A 13333-nucleotide genomic window follows, 5' to 3' on the forward strand; every position below is an offset into this window, starting at 1 on the left:
TGCCCAGCCATGGGGACTGTCTCACATGAATCTCTCCTCTGAGGGGTCTGATGATAACAACTGTCTCTTTACTTTCCTGGTCTGGCCTCTCCTGGACTGTGCAGTTCTTCTGCCCAGGCCACCTTCTGAGTCCTGGTGACATGCTCCCCTGACAGTCACTGTATCTTGGCAGCTGGAGACTGCTAGTCTATTGGCCCACAGGTCTTGCTAAGGGGACATGCCAGTGGTCTGCTTGTCTTCACCCTTCTTTTCTCTCTCTTTTTTGCTTGCTCCCGCTAGCTGGACCCTGAAGCTGCCTCTCCTGCCCACAGCCAGGTAGGGTGCTCCTATCCCCCTCAGAAGTTCTCCGCGTCCTCCAGTGATCACCTACCACCTCTGGCCTGTGCCTGGGCTGGCGTCTGTGCTCGGGCCTCATGCTGGAGCGTAAGGCCTCTTTCCCCTCCAGGCTCCCACCCTGTGTTGGGGTCAGGGGTTGCCCCTGGGGAGGCAGTGCCAGGAGCAGAGATGGCATAGCTCTGCACTAGACCCTTGGGGTGCATCACTGAATGTTTGGCCTCTGTGGCACACAATCTTTAACCATTGGAGCCCAAGGCCAGTTGAATTTTATGTATTTTAACCCACTCCCTGGAGTCAAAAAATCTGATTCTCTCTCTCCCTGGCTGGCACCTGAAGATGAGACAGCCTTTGTCTCCACCTCCTGGCCAATGTGAGATCAGCTCTGAAAGAGTGAGTGACAGGTGGTGGCCTTTGGATGTCCTTCTCTACACCTGGCCTATAGAACATGCCTATTCAAGACAAAGGTTTCACCTGTCTCACGTGATATGGAAAAAAAACAAACATTGTAGTGATTTTTAAAATAAATTTGTTTATCTTAAAATATTAAAAATAGCCTTTTAAAATGCCCTCACTTTAACAAATCAAAACACTGGCAACCTCATAGCGATTATCCTATTAAAGGATAATTCCCCTGGTCCAGTCCTCTTCATAGCTGGGGAAAGGGCCATCTGCACCAGAGGGGTTTATCAGTAGGACCCAGATCTCCTTTTCTTTCAACTCTAAGAAATGTGACAAAGAACATAAGTCCCTCTTGTTATGTATTCTTATCTTTTCCTGATCCCTCACCCAGGAAATCATTATCACAAAGTACTGTCTATGCCTCATTCTTGGGTCTCATAAGGAATATGAGACTTCTAGAGTGAGAGTCTTTTTGGTGACTAATTGTTCTTCCTAGCCAGTGCTCCCCAAAGGGCTGACCCTAAGGGTGGCTAGCCCTGTTGTAGGGGCCACTTAGTGACTTGGCTGCCATTTTGTCTACACATGACAAAAGAACCTGACAGGCTGTGGCCCCTGCACTCCTTTCCTGTTATCCCTGCTCCCCCAGGCACCATTGCTTCCAAACTCAAATGTACTTCTTAGGAGACACCAGGTTTGATTGCCTATATCCTAACAGTGCCTATGAATGCCTGTTTCTTGTTGGTGACCATTTTGGGCCACCTTGGGCACCCAGCCCCTTCGCACCCATTCCTGTGTCCACCTGTGTGGCATGGGAGTGCCTTCCTGAGTTAGATGAAGAAGTGCCATGCCGCCTACCCCCATTTCTGGTCAAGCTGCCTTATGCCCTTGTGGCGCATTAATGTGTTGACTAGATCTGTCAACTGCTGCCTTCCGAGCAGGGGACTTTGCTGACCATAACAAGGAGGAGGAACAGAGAGACTGGCATGTACCCCCCGGGCACTGTCCCCTTGCCCAGATAGTAGCATCCTCAGGTCTGAGGTCAGAGCTCAGGACCCACCTACATTCTGTACTATAAAGTCCTAGGAGGACACTTTTTTTTTTCCCCCCAGGCCTGGAGAAATGGCCTTTCTTAGCATGGTGAAAGAGGCCTCTCACTTGGCTTGGCTTGGATGTGGCCCAAAGTTTAGGTCTTGGACTCAGGATACTGATTTCACAGGCTTGGCAGGGAGGAGGGGCAGAGGGCGGCTGCTTTCCTGGGCATTCCCTTTGTGCCCTGTACTTCCACATCCTCAGTGCTGGTATGGTCCCTAGCTTTGACGTCCTTATCCTTAAGGTTCCTCAGATCCACCACAAACTGGCTTCCCCATCCTCCTTCTCTGACACCTTTGATGTCCCTTTATTCTGCATCTGCCACCTAACTTTTCTCCTTGCCCAGTGGCTCATCTCGAAGCCCTTTCCCTTACTTGCCTCCCCTCTCCTGTTGTCCTTGCCTGTCTTCCAGAGCAGGGTCTGACTATTTGTTCTTCCCCTCCCTCTGATAGGCCAAAACAGAAGAGCAGATTGCAGCTGAGGAAGCCTGGTATGAGACAGAGAAGGTGTGGCTGGTCCATAAGGATGGCTTCTCTCTGGGTGAGTCTCAAGAGGTTGGGTACAGATCTGGGACTCTTTGGGCGTAGGGCTGGAAGCAGGTATATCTCTGGGTCTGGTAAGGGCTGGGGGGCAGGGGTGAGCAAGGAGAGGCTAATGACCCAAGGGGAGGAGGGGAGGACCTAGAAGAAGCCAAATAGGGTAGCAGAAGCTTCCCAGGCCCATGATCAACTGTCTGTGCCTTTTCTGCAGCCAGTCAGCTCAAGTCGGAGGAGCTCAGTTTACCTGAGGGGAAGGTGCGTGTGAAGCTAGACCATGATGGAGCCATCCTGGATGTGGATGAGGATGACGTAGAGAAGGTTTGAAGGAGGGAAGGCAATGGGCAGGACAGGACAGGCCTGTCCTTTATGGTGGAGCCAGGATTTGCTTCTTCATTGCCCACCTGCCTATCCTGTTCCATGCAGGCTAATGCTCCCTCCTGCGACCGTCTGGAAGATCTGGCCTCGCTGGTGTACCTCAACGAGTCTAGCGTCCTACACACGCTGCGCCAGCGCTATGGCGCTAGCCTGCTGCACACCTATGCTGGCCCCAGCCTGCTGGTTCTCAGCCCCCGTGGGGCTCCTGCCGTATACTCAGAGAAGGTGCCACTCCTTCCAGGCTACTGTGCTGACTTGTGGACCTACTCACCCATCATCCACTCCACTTCCCCTTGCTCTCTGCCCTATCCCTTTAGTGTCCACTGGGCTCCTGTCCACTCATGGTTGACCTTGGGAAGAGGAGTTATTTCAAAGGGTGGGGCAGAAGGATCTCCTGCAGACTTTAATGCAGTCTAGGACTTGACTAGTATCTACATTTCCATGCATACCCTTGGCCTCACAGTCCCTGGGTACCCCTGGAGTGAAAATTCAGAAAAAATGTAGACCTGGGGGTGAGGGGTGTCCAGGTGGAACCAGCTAAGAGCCTACCCCTTCCCTCCATATTTCTCCTTATCAAGGTGATGCACATGTTCAAGGGGTGCCGGCGGGAGGACATGGCACCCCACATCTATGCTGTGGCCCAGACAGCATACAGGGCAATGCTGATGAGCCGTCAGGACCAGTCTATCATCCTCCTGGGCAGCAGTGGCAGTGGCAAGACCACCAGCTGCCAGCACCTGGTGCAGTACCTAGCCACCATCACAGGCACCAGCGGGAACAAGGTGTTTTCCGGTGAGGCAGGAACAGCTGGGAAAGCAGAATGGATGAGGAAGGGGGTCAGGAGGGAGGATACTCCTAAGTTGCAGCTCTTTTTCTCCCTGGCTTCTCTATCCCCTTGAAACCCTTCTGTCCCTGGGCAGTTCTGGTCTGAGTAGCCCCAAGCCTTCATGCCTCTGGAGCCCACAGCTGGGGGAAAGCTGTCCCTGGCTTTCCTGATGTCCCCTGGGCCTGTGTTCTGCAGTTGAGAAGTGGCAGGCCCTATACACCCTCCTGGAAGCCTTTGGGAACAGCCCCACCATCATGAATGGCAATGCCACCCGCTTCTCCCAGATCCTCTCCCTGGACTTTGACCAAGCTGGCCAGGTGGCCTCAGCCTCCATTCAGGTGAGGGGGTGCTGCCCAGGCCTTAGGGTAGTGGGAAATGGGCTGCTAGTTTCATGTCCTAGAAATCATTCTCTCTCCAGTGCCTCACTTTCCTGGGATTTAGTCCCAATTAAATGGACCTGGCACAAGAAGGGCTGGTCTGTGCTGCCCTCTAGGCCTCCTGCCCAATTTCCTTATCCCTCTTGATCCTGGGGCTGTGCCCACTATGTGAGATCCATGCTCAGGGCCTTCTCTCAGGCTGATGTCACCAGGCCCAGAAGAGCTTGTCAGTCAAGTAAGGCCCAGCCAAGGTTGACCTCCTCCCATGCTAATTGAACTTTCTCCCTACAAACAATCATTTCTCCAGAAAGGCTGGCCCCTAGGCTCTGGGCAGGGTGACAGACCTACAGGAACTGGGCCCATATTCTTCTACCTACCCCTGGTTTCTGCCTCCTGTTTGACCCTGGCGTGACCTGGCCGCTGGTTGAGCACCTTGGGAATAAGCTGCAGCTGCTTATTCCTAGGGCTAGAGGATCAGAGTCCTGGTTCCTTATGCTCTGGGGTAGGAGGAGGTTGATCCACCACCACCCTCCTTCCTCATCTTGTGCTATGCTACAGACGATGCTTCTGGAGAAGCTCCGTGTGGCTCGACGCCCTGCCAGTGAGGCCACATTCAATGTCTTCTACTACCTGCTGGCCTGTGGAGATGGCACCCTCAGGTGAGGTTGGACAAGGGTGCAGGAGGGGCTCTGGACTTCAGCCCATGACTGGGCTCTTGGACCTCACTGACTGGTTACCCACAGTGCTGTATGTTCCTTCTCTACTGAGTGCCAGCCAGGCTCTCAGCTGGGCCTGGGGATGGTGAGATGAGGGAGACACAGGCCCTGCCCATCAGAGTTCCCTGGCCTGGGTACTGAGTCCTTGCTGTATGGGAGGGCTACAATAGACCCTTCAGTGTTCCCAGGGCCTTCCTGAAATCTGTTACCCAGTAAGACAGATCTGGAGCGGACAGCTCACCAGGATGCAGGTGGTGGGTGACTTGCTCTCAGTCACACACTAGTTTAGGGCTAAGCCGGTATGAGTCCACCCTGGTTCCAAAAGCCCAACTCTTCTCCAGTGCCCCCAGGTGGCCCCCTCTGTCCTGCTGGCTGCCCCTGCCATGATTTTCCCTTTAGACCTTCAGGCGTGCTGTCTGTTCATTAGACAAGGATAAACGATGGGGCCAAGCCTTGGCCCCAGACATTATCTTCTTTAGCTCTTCTCATAACTGAGGCACAGTCTGTCCTGTTGGGACTTGTCCTTCAGGCACGTTCCCTGCTTCTTTCCAAGGGTCTGGCTGGACCCTCTCTCCAGGGCCTCTCAAGTTACCTGTCCTAGAGAGGCTGGTGCTCTTCCCAGGCATCTAAGCCAAATAGGAAAGGTAGAGCTGGAGTCTGGAAACTGCATCTGTTTGTCTCCATCCTGGGAGGGAGATGGTTGTGGCCCAGGGAACAAGCCCCTTGCTGATGCCTCATTTGTACCCCTAGGACAGAGCTCCACTTGAACCACTTGGCAGAGAATAATGTGTTTGGGATCATGCCATTGGCCAAGGTGAGGGGGCAGTAGGGACTGGATGGCAGCCGTGGACCTTGGGTATAGGAGGAGTCTCAGTAGTACCCCATGGGTGGCTGTACCCAAGGTCTGCCCTCCCTGAGGGTCCAGCAGCATGGGGACATGCTGGGAGCCTCTCTGAAGTCTGACACCAGTATGCCCATCTATCCCTGCAGCCTGAGGAGAAGCAGAAGGCAGCTCAGCAATTCAGTAAGCTGCAGACAGCCATGAAGGTGTTGGGCATTTCCCCTGATGAGCAGAAGGCCTGCTGGCTCATCCTGGCTGCTATCTACCACCTGGGGGCTGCAGGAGCCACCAAAGGTAACCTGCAGTGGAGTCCCAACAACCTGCCTCATTTCCTGGAGGATGTTGTGGAGGCCCTGGCCACTCCCAATTTGTTCTTGCCCTGCATAGATTCAGCTGTTACGAGACACCCCTCTGTTGCTTGTGCCCCTTCTTGGTCCCTGAAATTACGGCAGAAGACCAGAGAAGCATTTCTGTCAATAATGGCCTGAGGCGTGGTCATAGTGGCAGGCTGGGTGCAATGTGAGGAATGGGTGGTTGGGCTGGGGCTGAGAAAAAGAGAAAATGCTCTCTTGGAACAGTCCCTGGAATAACTTTCCTTCTTATTCCCTTCCTAACAGAGGCTCCCGAGGAGCAAGCGGGTAACTGAACTTGGCCCGCCTTGGGGCATAAGGGCTGCCTTGCCCAGTCTTGGTGATACCCCGGGCTCTTTTTGGGGGCTGGGCTCATTTTCTCATAGCATAGGGGACTGGTCTTGGGAAAAGCCCCAGGGTCGAGGGTAGAAGGGGAGCCTGCTGGATGTGGGGCTTCTTGGAGTCCCTGGAATAGCTGCTTCTCCAACATGTTTTGAATCTGGATCCTAGAATATCTCAGGATGCTAATGCCCCCGGTGGGGCTTAGATGGGGTAGGACAGATTTGCTTCCTGGGGCTTCCTGAGGCCAGTTCTCTGCAGTCTTCTTCCCTTTGGATTTGGTAGCCCTGGCTCTTGGTCTTGCATGTCAGGGTGGAGGCCACTAGGGGGCAGCAGGCACCATAGTGACGATGGTTTCTGCCAGCTTGTGAATGGCTATGGCTGGGTCTTGCTTGGGAGAGCTGTTGCCTCTCTGGGAGATAGCATCGGAGGGCCTCTTTACTCGCTTTCTCCTGCTGTTTAGAGAAAGGGGATGCTGGCTCTGAACAGCACCTTGCGCTTTGGCTTTGTCTTTTCTCTGGGGTACAGAGGGCCCCAGTGTGCACAGCAAGAGTGGGAAAGTGGTGGTGGTGTATGCATGAAGGAACAGGTTGTCTGGGTGTCCAGCCCCTTATGATCCCAGCAGGTGGCACACATGCCAAGAGGAAGCAGGCTCTTGGTTAAAGAAGTTGTCTTCAGACATTATGGGCAGGAGGGTGGACAGGCATATGACTGTGTCTTAAGAGTTCTTTACTGTAAGGGGTTCAAGCCTAATTTCCTCTGATCCTCCTCTGTGGTGACTGTATGTGGAGTGCTTTGAGTGATGAGCCCTGTTGTTATCAACTCAGAGCTTACAGTACTTTCCAGAGTTGTGTGTGTGTGTGTGTGTGTGTGTGTATATACGCGCGCACGCGCGCACACACACACACACACACACACACACAGAACATCATTGCAGGTCTCTTTCTGCAAAAAGAGTCAGTGTGAAGACATCCACAAGCATACTCCTTTGAGACTGTGAATGTGTGTGTTTGTCTCCAAAGCTGGATGTGGTTGTGTTTTCTTGCCTGCTCATCCTTATAAACCCCTACCCCCCACAGTCCCTTCCTGTGGGCCTGGCGGCTCAGTTGATGACTGTTTGCTAATACACTGTTTTTCTTTGCATGCTGCATGCTGGTCCTTTGCCTTACAGAAGCTGCTGAAGGTAAAACCTTGTTTCTTGTTAGCTTTCCCTAATTGCTGTGATTAGACACATGTTGGCTGAGGCACATATATCTGTGTGGGCTGTTCCGTTTCCCCTGTGGCTGTGTTGCCTCCCTACTGTTTAGCCTTTGAGATGTCTGGTCTCCCCTGGGGCAAGATAAGGAAGAGAGGGGGATGCTAATGCATCCAGGAAGGTGCACGAGCTAGTACTCTCTCATGCTATGTTTACCACAGGCACAAGTGTTCTTCTGACTTTGTCCTTCTCCAACCCAAGTTGGGCATCCTTGGAAATAAAGGGATTTTTGCAGCCGACTGGGTACCCTCTGGTGGCAGCCTATGGAGTTGCCTCCTTTTTTAGGACCTTCCTATTATTTCCACCCCCAAGGGACACATGAAGTACTGGCAGTGGCTGGCACTCCATATTCCCATGAAGGCCATTGGGTGTCATTAGGGCTGGCTTTTGCCTCCAGGAGATGCCTGCTCCCCAGTCCTATGGGAGCAAGGGAGTCAAAAGGCACAGTGGTCATCAGTCAGCCTAAGGAGAAAGACCCAAGATGCCAGATCCTTATTTCTACCCCACAGCTGGGCGCAAGCAATTTGCCCGCCATGAATGGGCCCAGAAGGCTGCATACCTGCTGGGCTGCAGCCTGGAGGAGCTGTCCTCGGCCATCTTCAAGCACCAGCACAAGGGTGGCACCCTGCAGCGCTCCACTTCCTTTCGTCAGGGCCCTGAGGAGAGCAGCCTGGGGGACGGCACAGGTACCCTAGCCCCTTGCCTGGTAGATGTGATTGGGAAGCCTTACCTGGGGCTTGTTGCCATTCTGGAGGTGGGAGGGACTGCCGGAATGAATAGATGTTCCCATCACTGGGAGAGGTCCAGCCCCAGGACCTCATGCTGGGCAGATGGAGTAGCCCAGGAGACAAGAGATAGAGCCAATCCTACTGTCCCATAGGTCCCAAAATGAGTGCATTGGAGTGTTTAGAGGGCATGGCATCTGGCCTCTACAGCGAGCTCTTTACCCTTCTCATCTCCCTAGTGAACAGGTGAGTACCAGGCAGACCCCATGGGGTTCCCTGCTTCCTGCTCTGGCCAAGGGGGTTTGATGGCTTTGTGCCTGTATTGGCTGAGGTAGGGCCATCATCCACCAGCAGAGGGCTCACTGTCCCTCTGGACCCTGAGGAGAGGCAAGTCCTCTCTGCTAGGGCCTGGGGTATCTGGGCAGGGATGGGGATTTGCTGCATGCCAGGGGCAGACCACTGGGGTCTGCTCTGTGGTGTGGCATTGGCTAGCTCTGATTCAGGCTTTCCCGGTGAAGGGCTCTCAAGTCCAGCCAGCATTCGCTCTGCTCCATGATGATTGTGGATACTCCAGGCTTCCAGAACCCTGAGCAGGGTGGCTCGGCCCGTGGAGCCTCATTTGAGGAGCTGTGCCACAACTATGCCCAGGACCGGCTGCAGAGGCTCTTCCATGAGCGCACCTTTGTGCAGGAGTTGGAAAGATACAAGGAGGTAGTTCTCTACCCCACCCTGGTTGGCCCCACCTCAGCCTCACCTTCTCCCCAGGACACCCCCAGAGAGGTCCTCTGTGAATACAGGAAGTCACCACCTTCCCTGCTGCCTGCTTCTTCCCAGCTCTCTACTCCCTCTTTATTTCTGCCTCCTTCTGTGCTGTGGAGTGGGAATCTATTCCTGCCCAGTGGCCCCAGCCCTTGACCTTGGCTGAAGCCTTACTTCATGGAAAGTGTGCTTTCCACAAAATTGAAGGCACACTCTGGGTCCCTGAGAGCCACTCCATGCCCTTCTTTAAGGCACCCTCCTGGGCCCTGTGAACTGCCTCCAGATGTGTCTGGCCCAGTCACCACCCCCACCCCGGCTTTCCCCTAATCTGATAGGATGGTGGTTGATGACTTAGGGTCTCTCCCTAAAAGGGTGTCCTAGATGGGATCTGGAAATCCTTCCTCATGTGCAGGTGAATTGAACAAGCTGAGGAGGATATTTATCTTGGATGAGAGAAGACTTATGAAAATCACAACAGACAGTTATATTCATATGTCAAGGGTGATTATGAAATGGAGAGTAGGCATATACTGCATTGTCTAATCAACTGATTCAAATAACAGGAGAATGTAATTTTGGCCTAGTATAAAAAGAGGTTATGAGAATTTTAGCTGTCCAGAAATAGCATGTTACCTTGGGAGGTAGTGAGCAGTTTGTCATTTGGGAATCTGGAGGGAGCCCCTGCAAGAAATGGGAGGTTGGACTTGCTGTTCCCAGAGGCCCCACCCAACCTACTCATATGTTGTGCCCTGACATGGGGCCCCCATGATTAGTACTGCCCTGCCTTCTTTTCTTAGGAGAACATTGAGCTGGCGTTTGATGACATAGAGCCCGCCGCAGATGACTCAGTGGCTGCAGTGGACCAGGCCTCCCACCAGTCTCTGGTAAGAATGCTGGTGAGACCTCAGTAGCCTCGCCTCTCATCTCCCACTCCTCTGCCTGGAGTAGAGCCCTCTCTGGCCACGCTGCCACTGAGGCTGCCACTGTGGGCCAAGGGAGGACCCCAGTCAAGCCCAGACATCAAGCACTATACGGTTATAGGGCTCTGCCCCTCAGCACTCACAGCCTGGCCTGGAAGATGGCACTTTCTTCTGCCTGGTGCAATGGGAGCTGGAGTGCCAGCCAGGCAGGAAGATGTAGCTCCTCTCTTACCAGCTGAGGCTCTGGTCTGCTTGGGGGTGAGGACTGAAACCCAGAGGATGTAGTCATTGCTTTCCATTGTCCTCAAGAAGAGGACTGATGCTGCCTAGCAGAGTGGAGCAAGGAGATGGCGCCTGCTCAGTCAGGGAAACACCAAGCTATAAATGCCCTCTGGGGGGATGCCATGGATGTGAGCCCTCACTCCTCAAGTGAGCCCTTGCTCCTCAACCTCAGAGGCAGGCTCTGTCACCCTTTGTACTAGCATCTCTGGTACCTTAGGTGCCTGGGGCACTGGCTGGCCTGATGAGCACTTGGCATTTGGTGATTACCTTCAATTAGGGGAAGTGCATAAGGTGCTTTGTTGGAGAATGACATTTTTGCTAGGCTGCTGAACTCCCTCTTCTGCTTTGATTCCTGCTCTGCTCTCCCCTTCCCTGCAGTAAGGCCCTGCTGGGCTAGCAAAGGGGGTGGGACTTGGGGACAATGAATCTCCCTCAGGGACAAGTGCTTAAAGTGCTCAAGTGCTGTATCTCCCCAGGAAAGTGGATTTCCTTTTTCTGACACCTGTATTCCCATGTGGCCTCCTGAGAGAGCCTTTGCCATTCCCTGAACACAAGAAGTATTTGTACATGTGACTCATGAACAGCAAGGAGTCAGATGTGTATGGGCCAATCTTTCCCTTCCTTGGTGTCCCTATCTGATGGGCCTAGGGAAGGGAAGGGGCCCACAGTGCCACTCACTATCCAATGGCTTCATTGCTTCTTCCTGCCATTCACCTCTAGCTACTGGAGTCCTGTTGTCACCCACAAGTCCTTGGCTACGTTATGCTTCTTTCCGGTTATCATACTGACTCCCTTAGGCAAGCTGCAGCGAGGACATGTGGGTACCTGGGGTCGAAGAGAGGGAAAATATCACTTTCCCCATTTTTCTTGTCCTCAGTCCCTAAAGGCCAGGCGAGAATGTGGTGTGGGTCTGTTCAGTTCTTTCTAAGGAAGGCAGGGGAATTCCATAGAAAAGGCACCTTCAGGCCATATGTAGCTATAGGCCTAGTTTGCATGATCTTCAGGGGGTATTAGAAATCAGAATGCAGTATTTTTACCTTCTGTTGAAAACTAGATGATTTATTAACACTAGGTTAGTGCTACTCTAGGACAGCAGCTGAGTGGCAGTTGTTAAATGAGGACACTTTCTTTCTAGCTTGTTCCAGTCTCCACTTGTTTTGGCTACCACATCCACGAAGTCACCTGTCACACACTTTTGGCCCTTCAGTTTATACCCTGCGGGGATCCTGCAGCAATCTGAGTCCTCCCTAGGTTTTCTCCTTTCAGGCACCAGTGTTAACCCCACAGTTGTCATTTATGGAGAGCTTCCTTTGGGTCATGCACTGTCAGAAGCTTGCTGACTTTATCCCACTTAATGTGCCAGGGAGTGAGGGCAACATGGGCCTCATAAAAGCCCCTGTACCCTCGGACAGGAGGAGAATGGAAGGGAGCCTCTGCATAGGAGCTCAAGTAATAACTCTTTGGGGCCTTTGGATCCAAGTGCCAGGAATCATCTCTTTCTCTCTCCTGGCCCTTCTTTCCTCTCATTACTGGCCTCCTCCACAAGGTGTCAGCATTGAGTGGCCAAAGCTGCATTGTGCTGGCGGGCTGTGTGTAGTTGTTTCTGGTATGTGGTTGGGGCCAAGACTTTGCCTCCTCTCCCACAGCTCCATGTGGCAAGCTGGGATTTCTTCCCTTCTCCATAGGTCCGTTCGCTGGCCCGCACAGACGAGGCAAGGGGCCTACTATGGCTGCTGGAAGAGGAGGCGCTGGTGCCAGGGGCCACTGAGGATACCCTCCTGGAACGCCTTTTCTCCTATTATGGCCCCCAGGAAGGTGATAAAAAAGGTAGGTGGGCATTCCTAGAGGATAGCTCCTCTGCTTCCTCTCTAGAAGACCTACCTGTGTGGGTCCAGATGGTACTCCCTGGGGTGGCTCACTAAGTCCCTGGGCTGTATGCCTGTCCCCTGACAATATGAACCTTGCTTTGCTCACTCTTAGGCCAAAGTCCCCTTCTGCGCAGCAGCAAACCACATCATTTTCTCCTGGGTCACAGCCATGGCACCAACTGGGTAGAGTACAACGTGACTGGCTGGCTGAGCTACACCAAGCAGAACCCAGCCACCCAGAATGCCCCCCGGCTCCTACAGGACTCCCAGAAGTAAGGACACTATTCTGTCTGTCCATGTCCTGTCCCCACAACTATTCTCTGGGCCCCCTTCCCATGGAGGTGTCCCAGAGGCCTCTCACCAGCAAGGTAGATAGTCTTCAGTTCCTGAGAGGCAACAACCAAGACCAGTTGGCCTTGAGAACATGGGCATGGCCTTCTGGAATAGAGGCAGGAGGCAGACATGGTTGGAAATACCCATAGTTTTCAATTTGAATAACACCCTCACGTTCTTCAGACAAGGCAGAAGGAGCCTTAGAAACCACTCAGTCGTACAACCCGTGTCATCCATTCATTGCATACATTATTGTGGGACATCTTCTCTGTGACAGGGACTTCAAGGTACTTGGCAGAAAGCAGTGAAGACTATATAAATCCTTGCCCTTGTGGAGTTTGCGTTCTAGCAGTGGGGGAGAGAGATAATGAACAGGAAATGTAATAAGTGAATTATACAGTATGTTAGCAGATGTCGAACTCTGACCTCTCCTGCTGAGCTGGAAACCCACTGCCTGGTCCTCCCTGGCTGGGAGAAGAGTGCATCACCCCCCTCTGCCCCATCTTTGCCTGTTCCTTGACTTCTGCCCACCTCAGATTTTTCCCTTCTTGTTGTTTGAAAATATCTCTCTTGTTTCTCTGTAGGGTGTGGGACATGTGACTCCAGCCCAAATAGCTCAGGCCCCTGGCCATAGCTGTCTGGGGGTGGTTTGGTATCCTGGCAGGAGGAATGGCCACTGCTGCCCCATGAATGTGACTCCTTTTTCTCCCTTACCCTCCTGCCTCTGGCAGAAAGATCATCAGCAACCTGTTTCTGGGCCGGGCAGGCAGTGCCACGGTGCTCTCGGGCTCCATCGCTGGCCTGGAGGGTGGCTCACAGCTTGCACTGCGCCGGGCCACCAGCATGCGGAAGACCTTTACAACAGGCATGGCAGCTGTCAAGAAGAAGTCGCTGTGCATCCAGATTAAGCTGCAGGTGGTGAGTATTCAGCCAGATCCTGGGTCCCTTCCTTACCACTGGCAGGTAGGCTTGGGCACTCTGGACACACCCAGGCTGTCAAGTGC

At 53.2% G+C, this 13333-nt stretch overlaps 1 protein-coding gene across 24 annotated transcripts in view; it reads left to right on the plus strand.

The window, feature by feature from the left end:
- Nucleotides 1-13333, plus strand: part of Myo18a (myosin XVIIIA) — a 94806-nt gene that overhangs the window by 46248 nt on the left and 35225 nt on the right. For 5 of the 24 annotated variants that reach the window (XM_048793717.1, XM_048793737.1, XM_048793781.1 and 2 more), the window contains 18 exons: nucleotides 280-423; nucleotides 2277-2364; nucleotides 2575-2681; nucleotides 2787-2963; nucleotides 3317-3530; nucleotides 3760-3902; nucleotides 4500-4600; nucleotides 5408-5471; nucleotides 5648-5792; nucleotides 6116-6136; nucleotides 7359-7370; nucleotides 7952-8128; nucleotides 8323-8413; nucleotides 8686-8878; nucleotides 9724-9822; nucleotides 11814-11955; nucleotides 12109-12268; nucleotides 13061-13247. In XM_048793717.1, the coding sequence (XP_048649674.1) occupies nucleotides 280-423; nucleotides 2277-2364; nucleotides 2575-2681; nucleotides 2787-2963; nucleotides 3317-3530; nucleotides 3760-3902; nucleotides 4500-4600; nucleotides 5408-5471; nucleotides 5648-5792; nucleotides 6116-6136; nucleotides 7359-7370; nucleotides 7952-8128; nucleotides 8323-8413; nucleotides 8686-8878; nucleotides 9724-9822; nucleotides 11814-11955; nucleotides 12109-12268; nucleotides 13061-13247 (2265 nt within the window). The remainder of the gene's footprint in view (nucleotides 1-279; nucleotides 424-2276; nucleotides 2365-2574; nucleotides 2682-2786; nucleotides 2964-3316; nucleotides 3531-3759; nucleotides 3903-4499; nucleotides 4601-5407; nucleotides 5472-5647; nucleotides 5793-6115; nucleotides 6137-7358; nucleotides 7371-7951; nucleotides 8129-8322; nucleotides 8414-8685; nucleotides 8879-9723; nucleotides 9823-11813; nucleotides 11956-12108; nucleotides 12269-13060; nucleotides 13248-13333) is intronic. The other 19 variants (XM_048793744.1, XM_048793769.1, XM_048793773.1 and 16 more) reach the window with 12 other exon arrangements.

This window comes from Marmota marmota, unplaced genomic scaffold (genome assembly GCF_001458135.2).
Source record: "Marmota marmota marmota unplaced genomic scaffold, marMar, whole genome shotgun sequence".
Lineage (NCBI taxonomy): Eukaryota > Metazoa > Chordata > Mammalia > Rodentia > Sciuridae > Marmota > Marmota marmota.